The sequence below is a fragment of the Erinaceus europaeus genome, chromosome 4 (assembly GCF_950295315.1).
Source record: "Erinaceus europaeus chromosome 4, mEriEur2.1, whole genome shotgun sequence".
Classification (NCBI taxonomy): Eukaryota; Metazoa; Chordata; class Mammalia; order Eulipotyphla; family Erinaceidae; genus Erinaceus; species Erinaceus europaeus.
Genome location: NC_080165.1, coordinates 60641346 through 60658702, shown reverse-complemented (window position 1 = coordinate 60658702; position 17357 = coordinate 60641346). Strand labels below are relative to the sequence as shown.

General features: G+C 40.6%; 1 protein-coding gene across 2 annotated transcripts in view; it reads right to left on the bottom strand.

Annotated features, from left to right (window-relative positions):
- The window catches only part of TBC1D22B (TBC1 domain family member 22B), a 71408-nt gene that overhangs the window by 49499 nt on the left and 4552 nt on the right, over nt 1-17357 (bottom strand). For both annotated transcript variants that reach the window (XM_060189729.1, XM_007517813.3), the window contains exon 2: nt 6638-6694. In XM_060189729.1, coding sequence (XP_060045712.1) covers nt 6638-6680 — 43 coding nt within the window. In that variant the 5' untranslated portion in view covers nt 6681-6694. The remainder of the gene's footprint in view (nt 1-6637; nt 6695-17357) is intronic.

Sequence of the window (17357 nt, the reverse complement as noted above, 5' to 3'; positions counted from 1 at the left end):
TTGTCATATCACCAGTTGGCTAGCCGATGGGGTCACTCTGTGGTAAGGCTAGTTTTATCTGAGCTATAAAAATGACTACAGGCAGTAGTATCGCTAATGGTAACAATTGACAAACTGAAGTCAATATACATGGACTGAGAATGACTTACTGTGCCTGTGCAGTTTAGATGATTGAAGACCCAATGTAATGGCTTCTGCTGTGATGAGGATTAACCACACAATAATTAATGGTCGTCTGAAGTGGAAAGATAATCATGTAGCATAGAAAGTAATAAAAATGTCCCAACAAAATAAGGGCAATAAATGTTTTATAGCAACAATCTGGAAGTGTAAAATGGTCCACTGCAGAACTAGATGTTGTACCATGTTATATTATTTTAATATGAAACCTCTGTGTACATGAAAAGGGGAAGCAATTTACTCAGTGACAATTATATTCCTTCCAAATTGCAGTGCTAAGCAAATATTTTCTATTAAAAATATCATTGCAAAATTGTAGCCATATGTCAACAACTGTACTATAAGCCATTATCCTTCCCCCCAATAAAGTGATTTCGGAAAAGAGAAAAAAATCATTCAGACAGATAGCTAACAAGTAATTAAAGTACCTAACAAATACAAATGGTGGTATTAATAAGCCAATACAGGAAAGAAAAAAAAAAAAGCCATCACTGTGGGCCAAAAGCTAGTTCACCTGGTAGAGGCATGTTCCTTGTATGTTCACAGACTGGATTCTAGCCCTGACACCACATGACAGTGCCACGGAACTTGAGGAAGTTCCATGCTGTGGTGTCCCCCTCTCCCTTTCTCTCTGTCTTTCTGAAATAAAAAGAATGAAAATGTCACCTAGGAGCAGTGAAATCATGCATATGTAAGGGTCTAGGGCTGGAAAAAGAAAAATAATATGACTGCAACTCTGATAAATGATAAGTGCAAATATCTGTGGCTTCATAGGTGAGAAAACAAAAATATATAGTTTGTTTTGGCAGTCTGGAATGTGGTGATATTCCTTAAGACCTGTCTGAAACACAGTCAAAGAAAACAGTTGACGACAGATGCAGACAAGGGATGATGACCCTGACCCAAACATAAAACAGGGTAGGTAGCATATTCCACAGCCTTATGTGTAGATTTGTAGACTTTTACACTTATAAACTAGCCATATTCCTACCCAAAGCCATTATGAAATATGTGAGGTCCATTACAATCAACAAAACCTAGTTGGCAACTGAACTGGCTAGAAGGAACAGAATACTCAACTGATACTTAAACTGTAAAGATCATGATTTTGTTAGGGCAGGAGGCTGCAACTCTTGTGGCCTTTCCCTCAGGTTACAAGCTGGCTGTAACAATTTTCAGCATCCTATTTTCACACTGCCGGCCCGGCTTCAAAAGGAAGAAATTTGGAAGTGGGGGCAAAAAGAGGCTTTCTTTACAAAGTAACCTCAGAAAGCTTAAAAGGAAAACCCTTTTAATAACCCTATTTCAGGAGTTTTTGTTTGTTTGTTTTTTGTTTTGTTTTGCTTTTATATCTCACTGGTCAAAACCAATGAGAGGAACCCTCTATAAAGCAGTGACTAGAATTGCCAAGGGATTGTAATAAAGGGCATAAATTAGTTCTGGCACCTACTCTAAGTACACTTTCTGTTTCCTGTTCAATACCTGAATAGAAGTCTTGAGCTGGAGTCCAGTGGTAGCGCAGCGAGTTAAGTGCATTTGGTGCAAAGCACATGGACCGGCATAAGGATCCCAGTTCAAGCCCCCAGCTCCCCACCTGCTGCCCACCTTAGGGAGTTGCTCCACAAGAGGTGAAGCAGGTCTGCAGGTGTCTATTCTCTCCCCCTCCTCTCTCCATTTCTCTCTGTCCTATCCAACAATGATGACATCAACAATAATAATAACAACCACAACAATAAAAAAATAAGGGCAACAAAAGGGAATAAATAAATATATATTTTTTAAAAAAGTCTTGAGCAAGGAAGCAGCAGGGGACTATTAGGTAATCTAACCTGTCACATGGAGCAACAGACCAGATTCTATTTCAGTAAAATCAGGGAATCATACAATTCTTTCTTCTTGTTCTCCTCCTCTTTTTTCCTTCTGCCCTCTTGCTCACCTTTTTGTCCCCACCAGAGCACTACTCAATTTTGGCTTATGGCAGAAGAGGACTGAAACTGACACTTTGGAGCCTCAGCCATGAAAGTCTTTTTGTATAACCATTATGCTATCTCCCCCATCTCAATTCTTTCTTTTAAATGGCAATACCCCCCCCCAAGAAAACAAACAAACAAACAAAGAGCTCTTACTTTATGGAGAGCAAATATAAAGTATAAACTGAGACATTAAAAGTCTACTGTCTAATTAAATGTCATGCTTTCAAAGCTTCGTAAATATTTCCTCAGCACCTACTACCTACCTGTTGTTCTGGTAGTAAAGGTATAGTGAATGTAAAGTTCTTGCCCTTGTAGAGCTAACAAACTAATGGCTTCAGATAAAAATTATTCACCTGGGAGTTGGGCAGTAGCACAGCGGGTTAAGCGCACGTGGCACAAAGCGCAAGAACCAGCATAAGGATCCCAGTTCGAGCCCCGGCTCCCTACCTGCAGGGGAGTCACTTCACAAGTGGTGAAGCAGGTCTACAGGTGTCTATCTTTCTCTCCCCGTCTCTGTCTTCCCCTCCTCTCTCCATTTCTCTCTATCCTATCCAACAACGACATCAATAATAAATACAACAATAAAACAAGGGCAATAAAAATAAATAAATATTTTTTTTTAAAAATTATCCATCTTCCAGAAAAAAGCTACAGTTACATTTCATACATTCATTCAGAAGACTGTGCTTACAAATTGGTCAAACAGCAAAAAAGAAAGAGTGGCCAGGATTATAAGAAATACTCAGTTATTAAAAATATTGGCAGTGCATATTTGGTTTACCATTTCTTTTATTTTTTTTTGCCTCCAGGGTTATTGCTGGGGCTTGCTGCCTGTACCACAAATCCACTGCTCCTGGAGGCCTTTTTTTCCCCCCTTTTGTTGCCCTTGTTGTTTTATCGTTGTTGTGGTTATTATTATTGTTGTTATTGATGTTGTTGCTAGATAGGACAGAGAGAAATGGAGAGAAGGGGAAGACAGAGAGGGGGAGAGAAAGACAGACACCTGCAGACCTGCTCTACCACTTGTGAAGCAACCCCTTGCAGGTGGGGAGCCAGGATCCTTATGTTGGTCTTCGTACTTCGCACCATGTGTGTTTAACCTACCGCGCTACCTCCCAGCCCCCTAGTTTACCATGCCTATAGGTATTTAAAATACTTAAGTGCCTATCATCTTTATTTCCCCATCAACTGTGAAGGAAGAATGGGTACAAATCATTACAGGTACCCCAGGAGAATGAAGCTCTATCTAGGTCTAAGTCTCCTGTGCCTCTCAAATCATTCCAGTTTCACTATAAACTACAGTTTTCCTGTAAATAAGTGTAACATTCAGCACATTCAGAGATAGAGGTCAATTTTTTTTAAAGAAAATCTGAGAAGGCAACCACCTTTCCACTTAAATTCACTGTGACGTAAGAGAGAAAAATGTGGTAAACCAAAAACTGCAAGTTCATCCCACCCCCAACATCTTGAATTTAACCAGGGTCTCTGATGTGTCAGAAAATAATATATTAGGGTTGAGATATAGCTTACCTTGTATAGTACATCTCACCATGCACAAGACCCTGGGTTCAAGTAAGTACTGGCACCATATGGGTATACCACTGAGGGACCAGGGAACCTCCACAGATGGTGGAGCAGTGCTGTGCTGTCTCTCCTCTCCCTACTCGTCTTCCCCTTTTCCTCTAAATAAAAAGGGAAAAAATTTGGCCCAGAAGGCCACTCAGCAGTATTGCCCATGCAGAAGACCCTTCTTCATTCCCTAGTACCACATAAAAAAGAAAAAAGAAAAAAAAATTTTTTTAAACCAAAGCACTGCTCAACTCTGGCATATGGTGGTACTGAGGACTAAGCTGGGACTTGAGTGCCTCACGTATAAAAGTTTTTTTTTTTTTGCCTCCGATTATTGCGTCTACATCACCACCTGTGAGACAACACCTTCCCCTGCAGGTGGGAAGCTGGGGGCTCCAACATGGTACCCTGTCCTTGTGCTTCCCACCATGTGCACTTAAACCACTGCAGTACCGCCCTACCCCTGTAGAAAAGTTTTTTACATAACTCCCCAAAGAGTCCCAAAAGAATACAATGTCTACTATTTATAGGTTAGTGTTTAACTAACCTATAAATTATTTATCTACTATTAATCTATTATCTGTTATCTACTATATCTAATCTACTATATAATCTATTATCTATTATAATCTATTAATCTATTATCTACTATTACTATTAATTATCTACTATTTATAGGTTAGTGTTTAACTAGAGAAATAGTCTGGGGGCTGGGTGGTGGTGCACCTGGTTGAGTGCACATGTTACAATGCACATGGACCCAGGTTTGAGCCACTGGTCCCCTAACTGCAGGGGGAAAGCTTTGCAAGTGGTGAAGCAGTGCTACAGATCAGTCTCTCTCCCTCTCTATCTCCCCATCCCTTCTTGGTTTCTGACTGTCTCTATCCAACAAATAAATAAAGATAATTAAAAAAATATAAGAGAAATAGTCCGTAGGGAGTTTTTAACTTTAATATATGGCTGGATTCCTTGAGTGTATCAAAGAGGAAGACTCAAAAATAGTAGCCCTACGGTAATATTCTTTTTTAATCGTTTGTCTGTTGCTCTACCCATTACACCATCTCCCCAGGTCACTGATTGTATATATATATATATGTATATATATTGAAAATATATATATATGTATATATATATATATAATATATACATATATATATATATATAGAGAGAGAGAGAGAGAAAGGGGGGGAGGGAGAAATTGGGGGAGTAGTGCAGGCACCAAACCCTAGCAATAACCCTGGAGGCAAAATAATAATAATAATAATAAAATAAAATAAATTAAATACAGAGAGAAAGAGAGATACCTGTAGCACTGTTTCACCACTTATGAAGCTTCCCCTTTGTAGGTGGGCTTGAATCAGGGACCCTGCACATTGTAACATAAGTGCTCTACCAGGTACACCCCACCCGGCCCAATCACTGGTTATTCTATTTGCTACATTTCTCAGAATATAAGTAAGGAAAAAGTGGCGCGCGCACACGCACGCACACGCACACACACACATATATATGTTAAGCAATGAACCCCAGAAACCAGATGTCTTGCTAGTAGAAGGTCATCAACCATCTATTTTTGGGACAGTATTTAACCAACAGAGACCTTTTGACAAGAACAGATAATCCAATACTAAGTGTTACTAGTTTCCAATGTGGAAAGTGATGACCTCCCACGTACTAATGCTCTAAAGATGTTCATCTGCTGATATAAAATAGAAGCTTAAAAAAGGTCAAGGTGGAAACACTTCAACAAAGTATAAGATGTTGTGGTCTGGGAGGTGGCACAATGGATAATGTGACTCTCAAGCATGAGGTCCTGAGTTCAGTCCCTGGCAGCACATGTACCAGAGTGATGTCTGGTTCTTTCTCTCTCCTTCTATTGCTCTCATTAATAAATAAATAAGTAAGTAAATAAATAAATAAAATATTTAATTAAAAAAAGCATAAGATGTTCAGGGGTGCTAGAAGAAGTGCATGCATGAAAGAAAAAAAGTATTTTAAAATTTGTTTTTCAGATGAGGAACCTTGTGGTGCACCTTGCTAAGTGACATATTATAAGTGCATAAAAACCCATGTTCAAGCCCCCAGTCTTCACCTACAGGTGGAAAGCTTCATGAATAGTGAGGCAGTGCTGCAGGTGTCTCTGTCTCTCTCCCTCTCTATCATCCCCTTCTCTCTCAATTTCTCTCTGCCCCCTATCCAAAATAAATGATAAAAAGAAAGTACAAAAGGAAGATCTCTTATTAATTTTTGTGTGTGTGTTTTCCAAATGCATAGCCAGGGGATGAACCCAGGGCACTGTGCATAGGCAACACTGCTGAGCCAACTCATGGCCCAATTTTTAATCCATATTTTTGAAAGAGAGATGAGAAAGGGAGGTGCATCAAAACACCATTCCATTATCTATGAAGTTTAGTTGGAGCTGTCCATGGTGCTCCTATGTGGTGTCCAGGATCAAATCCACCCTCACTCATGGGAAAGCATACACTCTACCTACTGAGCCATCTCCTAATCTGAAAGAAAATAAAAATCTTAGGGGCCAGGTGGTGGCACACCTGGTTAAGTGTGCAATTTATAGTGCACAAGGACCCAGGTTCAAGCCCCTGGTCCCCACATGCAGTGGGAAAGCTTCACAAGTGGTGGAGCAGTGCTGCAAGTGTCTCTCTGTCTCTTTCACTCTCTATCTCCTCCTCCCCTCTCAATTTCTGTCTCTATCTAATAGTAAATAAATAATAGTAAAAAGATTAAAGACCAAGAAGGATGACAGAGGACCTAGTGGGGGTTGTATTGTTAAATGGGAAACTGGGGAATGTTATCCATGTACAAACTATTGTATTTACTGTTGAATGTAAAACATTAATTCCCCAATAAAGAAATAAATTTAAAAAAAAGATTAAAGAAAAAATATCTTGACATACTTTTTGGTGAGTCGAGGGTCCAGTGGAGGGTGCTGTGCTCCATATACAGGCTGGATGCTGGAGACAAGAAAAAAAAAAAAAAGAAGAAAGTTGTCAGGAAACTAAATATGATAGATGAGTATCATCTGCATTATGAAACTGAAGAAATTCTAAGAAACATGTAATTTCTACAAACAATCATATCCAAACCTAAGGGCAGTAACCTTAGAAAAATATTTGAGAATGCTCATCTTCCCTCATGAAGCTTTATTACTTTATGTAATTTGATTTTTAGGGATTTCTATCTATATATAAAGAAGTCAATATGGAAAGGCAACAGATGCCCCCCCCCCCAGGAGTTTCGCTGTAGCTGGTGCCTGTACTATGAATCCACTGCTCCTGGTAGCTATTTTTCCATTTTTGTTGTTGCTTGTTATTGTTGTTGGATAAGACAGAGAGAAATTGAGAGAGGAGGGGAAGACAGAGGGGGGAGAGATAAACACCTGCAGACCTGCTCCACTGCTTGTGAAGCAACTCCCTTGTATGTGCAGAGTGGAGAGGTGGGGGCTCAAACCAGGATCCTTGCGCTGGTCGCTGTGCTTTGCACCATGTGATCTTAACTCACTGCGCAACTGCCTGGCCCCCACAACAGACTTTATAGTTGGTGAAAGCAGAATTCAAATGCCAGCTCTGGGATTCAATATCATTTGCACTAAATCATATGATCAATTTGAACCCATCTCCTCATCTGTTAAAGGGGAATAGTCCCTACCCCAAAGGAACACCTGAGCAAAAAGAACAAAAAACAAGACTATATATCTAACGAAGAGTGAACCAAGACATTTTTACACACTGTTGGTGGGGATATAGATAAATACAGCTACTTCAGTTTAGTCTTATATAGGAAGAACAAAATATGCATACCCTATGGCCCAGCATTTCAGTCCTATAGAGAAACACATACTTGTATATATCAGGAGTCATATGAAACTACTGATAGCATTAGAATTCCTTACAGTCCCAAGCCCAATAAGAATAAACTAAACTGTAGCATTTTCTTATAGCTTTCTGGGTTAGTATCATGTATATGCATCACCCTTTTAAAAATATTTTTACTTAAAAAAAGATTATTTTTACCTATTTGGGTAGAGAGAGAAATTGAGAGGGGAGGAAGGGGAGGGAGGGAGGGAGGGAGGGAGAGAGAGAGAGAGAGAGGGACCTGCAGCCCTGCTTCATCACTGGGAAAGCTTTCCCCCTGCAGGTGGGGATTGGGGGCTCGAAGCCAGGTTGTTGTGCACTGTAGCAGGTGCGCTCAACCAGGTGTGCCACCACCCAGCCCCTTGCATCACCCTTTAAAGATGTATACTAAGCCGACTTATGAAGGTTATGAGGTTTGAATGTATAAAAGGCCCTTAAGCATAATTCTTGGCAGCTGGTAATACAAGCAGGTAATGAGAGAGATGTGCAAACATCAGGCACTAGGTGCCAAAGAATTGTTGGTTTTCTTCTCCCGTCTCGTTTTTGTAAGTTGACTCTCACCCAACATTTCGAAAATAGACAAAGTTTACTAAATATTTTGGCATTTATCAACTATTTTGTTTGGTGTAGCAGGTGTGATACTAGAGTTGCTTTTAAGTAAAAAAATGTAGCCTTTCAATGATTTTTATACTGATTTTCTACTAAGAATTTCCTCGAGTACCGGAAACAGCTGCTACTGTGATTTTTTTTTTCTTTTTCCCAACTATAAGAATCTCTATTCCAGAAGGCCAGGTGGTGGCACACCTGGTAGACTGTGCATGCACAATGCATAAGGACCTGGCTTCAATCCCCTGGCCCCCATCTGCAGGGGGAGAAGCTTCCTAAGCAGTGAAGCAGTGCTACACGTATCTTATTCTCTCTTCCTATCTTCTCCTTTCCTCTCAGTTTCTCTGTCTCTATCAAAAAACAAATAAATAAAATCATATATATCTCCCTGTCTCTGAAAGTTATTAGTAATTTGTTATAATTTATAAATAAGCTATTTCATTACTACTTTATAAATACAAATGACACTACATTAATATGTTTATACAGTTATCTAGGAAAAGAAAAGGAGAAAGAAGATAAGTGGGATCAAAGAATAAACGGTAAGTTTGGCTTTAAAGGAAGAAGGCTCAGACAAAATGAACACACAAATACACAAAAAAGTGGAAGGCTATTGATCTATATTTTCACATACACAAATTCTCTAAAATGAGTACATATGAACTCTCTACATCCATAGGCCTCACTGTAGTGAAATAAAAAGATGAGAAGATAAATTCTGCAGGAAGATCTCAACAGGCCGGTTAGGTTAGGTGACCAGGTAGAAAAACAAGATCCTTAGAATCTCACCTTTAAAGAGTACCTGCCAGTAATCTATGCAGAAATAAAACAATCCTAATTGTGCAGGCTTAAGGGACAATGGCCATCTATTACTATCCAGGAAAGGGATCTTAATACCAAGGTAGACTATTTAAATATATATATTTATTTATTTTATTTATTCATTAATGGATAGAGACAAAGAAATTAAGAGGGGAGGGGGAGATAAAAAGGGAGAGAGACAGAGAGACACCTGCAGTGCCGCTTCACCACTTATGTATCTTTCCCCTTGCAGGTGGGGACCAGGGGCTTGAACCTGCATACTTATGCATTGTAATGTGTGTGCTTAATCAAGTGTGCCACCACCTGGCTCCAACTAATTTTTTTTTTTTTTTTAAGAAAGATGTTAGCCCAAAATGCTGGGCTAACAGCTAGAAAGGTCAAGATAAGCAACAGACTTCATCAGTATAGTTATCAAAGCCAAAGTTGAATTTGTTAACATTCTTGAATTAAATCACCATGTAGCTGTGACTGAAACATTTTGTACAATTAATCAGTTTATTAAATCTCAAAAAGAGCAGAAAGAAAGATGAGCAGGCAAAGAGACCAAGATGATCAAAGAGACAAAATGAAGGTAGACTGACCAAAATCTGGCAATTGAGGAACTCAATTTTCTGTTATTTATTTTATCTTATTTTTTATTTTGGATAGAGATAAAAATTGAAAGGGAAGGGAGAGATAAGAGACACTGGCAGTACTGCTTCACCACTTATGAAGCGTCCTCCCCCTGCAGGTGGGGGCAAGGGGCTTGAACATGTGTCCCTGTGCACTGTAACTGTAAGGAGTGCATGCCACCCAACTCTCTCCTGGTATTTATAATTAATCTACCACCCTGTACTATTTCTACTCTACCCAAAGCCAAACTCAACTCTACAGCAGGCTGCCTTCAATTCCACCACCCATATATACTTAATGACAAAATCAAGTTCTTCTCTTTATTTCCTTTTCAAAGGTATATCCATCTTGAAACATCCCCTTCAAATTCCATGTCCTATCCTCTGAAAAGATTTTTCTCTGACACTACCCCCAGTTTTCATTAGTCCATGCTTTTCCAATTACATAAAAGAGAGTCTATCTTGCCCTTAAAATTATTTTACATGACATACACTTTAATTAGGTAGATATTTAGATCATAAGACAAAAAAAAAAAAAAAAGATGACATTATATGCTTTGGGACTGTAGGTGATTATGCTAAGCAAAAAGAAAGACCCAACACTGGCCGCCAGCTATAGACCAATTTCTCTCCTCTCCGTGTGTTACAAACTCCTTGAGAGGCTGCTTCTGTCACGTATTTCTCCTCTTACAGAGAAATTCCTATCACCCGCCCAAGCTGGTTTCCGCCCAGGAAGATCTACCTGCGAACAAGTCCTGGCCCTCTCAACTTACATTGAAAATGGATTCCAGAAGAATTTAAAGACGGGTGCTGTCTTTGTTGATCTCACAGCAGCCTATGACATGGTCTGGCACCGAGGTCTCCTAGTCAAGATCTCAAGATGCCTGCCTCCATGGGTGGCCAACACTATATCGTTTCTTCTCCAAAACAGAAGATTCTGGGTGCATCTGGGTGACAAGTCTAGCAGATGGAGACTTATTTCAAGTGGCCTCCCCCAGGGCTCTGTTCTGGCTCCTATGCTATTTAATAGTTACATCAATGACCTTCCAGAAACTTCTTCAAGGAAGTTCATCTACGCCGATGACATCTGCTGTGCAACTCAGGCATCCAAGTTTGACATCCTCGAGGAAACACTCACGAAAGACATGTCTCTGATATCTGATTACTGTAAAAAATGGCGACTAATCCCTAGCACTGCAAAAATGGTATCATCTGTTTTCCATCTACAGCATGCCTTGGCCTCGCGTGAGCTTAATGTGCAGCTTGACAATACGAGAATCCGGCATGAAGCCCAGCCAGTCTATCTTGGCATTACTCTCGATCACACCCTGTCATTTCACGAACATCTCATAAAAACTGCAGCAAAGGTGGGCGCGAGGAATAACATCATTGCAAGACTGGCCAGCTCCTCATGGGGCGCGAGCGCTTCCACACTATGATCATCATCTCTGACATTATGCTATTCCACTGCAGAATACTGTGCCCCAGGATGGTTCCGTAGCCCCCATGTCGATTCCAAATTATACTCCTCCATGAGGATAATTTCTGGAACCATCCGTTCCACCCCGGTTCCATGGCTGCCAGTTCTTAGCAACATCGCCCCGCCAGATATTCGTCGGGATGCGGCATCATCTAAGTTCATTTCCCACGTCTACGCTCGACCGGACCTGCCAATATACGCGGATATCTTCGCCCACCCTGTCCAACTCTTGACGTCTCGTCACCCAATCTGGTCCCCTATGCCTACACTGAACTTCTCTGTTCCAGACTCTTGGAAACAGAGCTGGCAGTCAGCTGAGGTAAAGAACAAACACCTCATCACAGACCCCTGCAAGCGTCAGCCTGGCTTTGACCTAGCACGTTATGATTGGGCCCTCCTCAATCGCTATCGAACAGGCCATGGCCGGTGCACCGCTATGTTCCATCGCTGGGGAAGCCAGAGACGACCCGAACTGCCCCTGCGGCTACAGACAGACTATGACCCACATAGTCAACGACTGCCACCTCTCCAGATTCAAAGGAGGTCTCGAAACTTTACATCAGGCTCAACCTGACGTTGTTGACTGGCTACGGAAGAAGGGCAAATGCTAGAAGAAGAAGAAGTGAAGAGATGAAAGACAACTAATGGATGGTTTCTCTCATATGTGGAGTCTAGAGATCTGATGTACATGAATTTGCAAAAAAAGAGAGAAAAGGAGGAGGAGAAGAAGAGAGAAATAAAGAAATAAAAGGAATCAGAAGCAAGCAAACTGTTTCTAAGATTTGTGAGAACTGTGGTGGTTATTTTTGGGAGGTGGGAGGGTGGGCATACAGAACCCTGGTGGTAGGTGTGGTGTGAAACTATACACTGTGATCTTATAACCTTAATTAATCACGAACAAAAAATTAAATTATAAAGACACATTATGGTTAGCTATCTCTTTGGCCCTTACAACTCTTAATCTTCTTTTTTTTAATATTTATTTTATTTATTTATTCTCTTTTGTTGCCCTTGTTTTATTGTTGTAGTTATTATTGTTGTTGTCGTTGTTGGATAGGACAGAGAGAAATGGAGAGAGGAGGGGAAGACAGAGAGGAGGAGAGAAAGATAGACACCTGCAGACCTGCTTCACCGCCTGTGAAGCGACTCCCCTGCAGGTGGGGAGCCGGGGTTCGAACCGGGATCCTCATGCTGATCCTTGTGCTTTGTGCCACCTGCGCTTAACCCGCTGCGCTACAGCCCAACTCCCCTTCTTTTTTTTAAGAGGAAAAAAAATGGTTAATCAGCCTGGGAAGTGGTGTAGTGGTAACATGCAAGACTTGCAAGGATAGGGTTCTGAATACAATCCCTGGCATCACATGTGCTAGAATCATATACTATGGCTAGTGTCCCCCCACCACCACCACCCCCCCCCCCCCGGCTCAAATCAATCTATGAGAGAGAGAACACTTTGGATAGACTACTGAAATCCTAATTTTCTATCTCCTCACTATCTCAAAGTGGGTATACTTTTAGATATATTTATGTCTTCATGTGCAACATGTGAAAATTTTAAGGCTTTGGAATTTTCCATAAATTAAAAATGAATATATATATATATTTTTTTTTATAGAAAAATAAAAAAAAGAACTTTCCTTAAAAACTGTACACCAGTGGCTTAGAAGGTAGCACTGTGGATAAAATGTTGGACTCTCAAGCATGGGGTCCTAAGTTTGGTCCCTGGCACTGCATATACCAGAGAGATACTCTGATCCTCTGTCTCCCTCTCTTTTTTATAAATGAATAAATCTTTAAAAAGAAGAATAGGAGGAAGAGGAGGAAGAAAAAGGAGAAGGAGAAAGAAAAAATACACACATCCCTATATTTTGCTTATCTCACTCAACAATGTATTTTCACCTAATTCCACTTTTATAAAAGTAACATATGCTTAGTAGAAAAGCTAGCAAGTCAGTAGGGTACAGCATACACACCAGGGGAAACTATGATGCCAAATAATGTTCAGTTTCCAAAACGGTGATGGTGCTTTATTCTTTTCCATAGTGCCCTCACTACCTGGCAGAGCTGACACCCACCAGCAGTCACTGAACAATACTTACTGAGTAAAGACTGGAATCCTATAAAATCCAGGCCTCTGTCTCTTCTCTGTCTAGACCTAACAGCTAGAGGCAAACACAGTGCACCTCAGAACAATCACACTGCACGTGCAGAGGAGAGAGAAAGGAGAGAGCGTGCACGTGCACACTGCAACCCAGCCCCAGGGGCAAAAACACCTCAGTCGCCCTCTGGTATTCTCTTTAATAAAATCAATACCACAGATGTACTGCTGGCAGTGCAAAAGCTTTGGTAGGAAATATCAACAGGTATTTGCTTAGTACTGAAAAAGTTGCTACAGCAAAGGTTGGGATAGAGCTATCCAACTTAAAGCCAAATGTGTTGGCAGCCAATTCAGGCACACACTCCCATGATGGAAGCCTTCCAGAACTGGGGACTTCTGCTGTTTCAGTGATAATTTAGTATCTTCTAGTTACTCTTAGTCAGCAAAATATTTCCAAGCTAAGAATATGTTGTAATTGCCTGCCCAGACAATTACACCATAATTACTATAGATTCATTAATGTTATGAAGAATGACCAAATGAGATTTTAGTTTAAAATGTACAAGTTCCTAAGTAGCCCAAGGGATTAGACAGTTTTTTTAAAAAACATGCTCCTACACATAGGTTATGAGATTACTTGAGAATTTTATTTTTATTTCTCTTGTCTATTCTGTTTAGAGAGAGAGAGAAGAGAGAGAGGGAGAGGAGGGAGAGAGAGAGAGAGAGAGAGAGACACCAGAGTACTGTTCAGCTCTGGCTCATGGTGGTGCTGGCAATTAAACCTGGGACCTCAGAGCAGGATTAGATACTTTTGTTGACTTTGTTTAATGCTAATAAATTAATAGTCATGGCTTTTAACAAGAAACGTTTTTGCTTAAAAAAAAGGGGGGGGGGGTGGCAGCCCTTCCCAGGAATATTGACATGAAAGTGTGGGGAATGAGCCAAGCTTTAGCACACATTTGTCTCTCCTATTCTCAAGTCTCATCCATATCTTTTCACTGGAAGTGTCTACATGTTTGGACTGGGTGAAGTGCTTTGAAAAGGATGTCTTACTCTTAGCAAAGACTGAGAGAAGAAGGACGCAGCAATAGAAAGAGCAATTAGTAAACAAATAAACAAACACTGCTGTTCTACAGTGCCATTTATGGAAAGATACTTTCCTTCTCTGACTTCAGTTTCTTCACCTGTAGTGGGGTTGGGCATGAATTCTAAAATCTCATAATTTGATCACACTCTATAGTTTGCTAATCTAATTCAACAATGTAGGGTCAGATGGTGATGTACCTGCTGGAGTGCACACATTATCCTGCTAAGGGCTCAAGTTCAAGCCCCCAGTCCCCGCTGCAAGAGATAAAGCAGTGCTACATGTATCTCTCCCTCTGTCTTCCTCAGGCCAAAAAGTAGCTACCTTCAGCACTATTTCCCTGTACTCTTAGCTCTTACCCTACTCAATCATATTTGATGTGAGTGACAGAGCAAATGAAAAATATCTAGTGAACACTCAGTTTCAGAGCTGGCAAGAACCGCTAAAGCTCACTTAATCCAAATCTCTTGTTTTGTAGAAGAGAAGATCAATCACAGAATACTTAAGAATGCTGTCTTAAAACGAGTTTATTTCTGAGTATTTGATGCCACCATCTTACTGGTCTACCTAAGTCAGAAACCTGGGAGCAACACCTCCTTGGTTCCCATTCTCTTGTACTCTCCAAATTTTAAGATTTACCAATTCTTAATTTTTTCATTATCTTTATTTATTTATTGGATAGGCAGCCAGAAAATGTGAGGTAAGGGGATGGTAGAGAGGGTGAGAGACACCTGTAGGCAGCACTGTTTCACCACTCACAAAGCTTTCCCCTTGCAGGTGGGGACAGAGGGCTCAATCCCAGGTCCTTATGCATTGTAACTAACATGTGTGCTCAACCAGGTGCTTCACCACCCAGTCCCGATTTACCAGTTCTTATAGATATTCTGACTTCTACTCACCATGGCCATTGCCCTAGTTCTAGCCACCACCACCTCCCTCTTTGCTGCCTGCAGCAGCCTCCCAGCTATACTGGATCTGATCTCCAATATGGAGGAGAGAGAATACTGGAGGTAGGGTATTTACAAATGTGTGAAGTGGGTGTTGGAAGCATGTCTGTCTAACAGCTGGAAGGCTTTCCTGGTGTTTAGAGGGCAAGAGTCCGGGATATTAAATGTTCTACAATCTAGTACAACACAGAATTAGCCCACTCAAAAATACCACTTGTGTATCCCCACCCAAAGCGACTAAATACACAGGTTCATGTCATTCTCTTCAGGGCAGCCAGAATGGTATTTTTATAAATGCAAATTTGATCACGTCACAGCTCCCAGCAAACTTCTAATGGCATCCCACTGCTCTTGGGATAAAGATCAAAGTCCTTAATTTAACTTGTCTTTCCAACCATGAAAAGCCTGGGAGACATAAGAGAATTTAGATTTTATTTTAACTACAACTGAAAGGGGCAAGAAAAAAAGCAATTAGAAGACCAAAGAGGAGGCTATAGTAGTAGTTCAAGCAAGAAAGGACTTGAAGTTTGGTCCAAGGAAGCCAGGAAGAAGTGGTAAGAATAGATGCTGATGAACTAGATGTGGCAGGAAGAGGAAAGAGAAATTCAAATACATCTGGATTTTTGAGGTGAACTTGGTGAACGGTGGGGCCATTAAACAAAATGGAAAGTACAGCTCTATGGGAGTGGGTAGATGTGGAAACCCTTAGTTTTGCTCGGGCATGTTAAGTGTGAGACGCCTACTATATAGCCAAGAGGAGATGCAGTAATTGTTCACCCAGCACTCACTAGGGGTTCCAGACTATCAATGTCTTCCAATTTCAGTCTCAGAAACTAAAGCAAGGGTGAGAATCAAATAAACATAGGAGTAATCACAACCATCACTTGTGTAATAGCTAATTTATTGGAAACCTTCTAAGCCCTTTCTTCTATAGTTTATCTCATTTAATCCTTAACAGTCTTATCAGTAGATGTTGGCCCCATTCTATGGGAGAGGAGACCAAGGCATAAAGCAGTTAAGTAACTTGTGTAAAGTCACACAGCTCAGAAAGCTGTAAAGCTGGGAATTGAACCCAGGCTATAGGATTCTTTCTGTCTGGCTGGTCTTTTCAAGCTATCTTTGACATATAACACTGTATGCGTTTGAGGTGTACAATGTGATGGTTTTATACATTTATATAGTGCAACATGATTACTACCATAACATTGGCAAACATTTCTAGCATGACATATAATTACCACTTATTTTTTTTGTGGTGTGAACAATTAAGATCTAGTCTCTTAGCAACTTTGAAGTTTATAGTACAGTTATAGCTGTAATCACTATACTGTGCATTATTTATCTACCAGATGCAAGTTTCCAGACCCTGAATTAAAAAATATATTTAATTTGATTTATTTGATAGAAGCAGAGAGAAATCAATACGGAAGAGGGAATATAGAGCAGGAGAGAGAAAGAGAGAGAGAAGAAGGAGGAGGAGGAGGAGGAGGTGGAGGAGAAGGAGGAGGAGAAGAAGGAAAAGAAGAATGGGAGAAGAGAGGAGAGGAGATGGAGGCCTGCAGCACTACTCCACTACTTATGAAGTTTTCCCTTTGCAGGTGGGGACCAGGGGCTTGAACTTGGGTCTTTGCACATTATAGCATGTGTGCTCTACTAAGTGCACCACCACCTGGCTCCTCAGAGGCTGCATTCTTTTTTTTTTTTTTTTAAGATTTCATTTATTTATGAGAAAAACAGGAGGAGAGAGAAAGAACCAGGCATCACTCTGACATGTGCTGCCGGGGATTGAACTCAGGACCTCGTGCTTGAGAGTCCAAAGCTTTATCACTGTGCCACCTCCTGGACCACAGAGGCTGCATTCTTAATCACAATGGTATGTACTACCTTTTATCTTTCTAGGCATCTATTTTACTCAAGGACTATTTGATGTACTAAGTACACAGGACTCTAACAAATAACTGAGAGAACTTGAAAGGTGTTAATCAATTTATGATATGACCCAGCAATTCCACTATTATGTATAATCAAAAGAATGAGAAACATATATTCAGAGGCCTGTGCAAGGTAGCTTGAGAGGTGGGACACTGAACAAAGCATTGGACTTTCAAGCATCAGGTG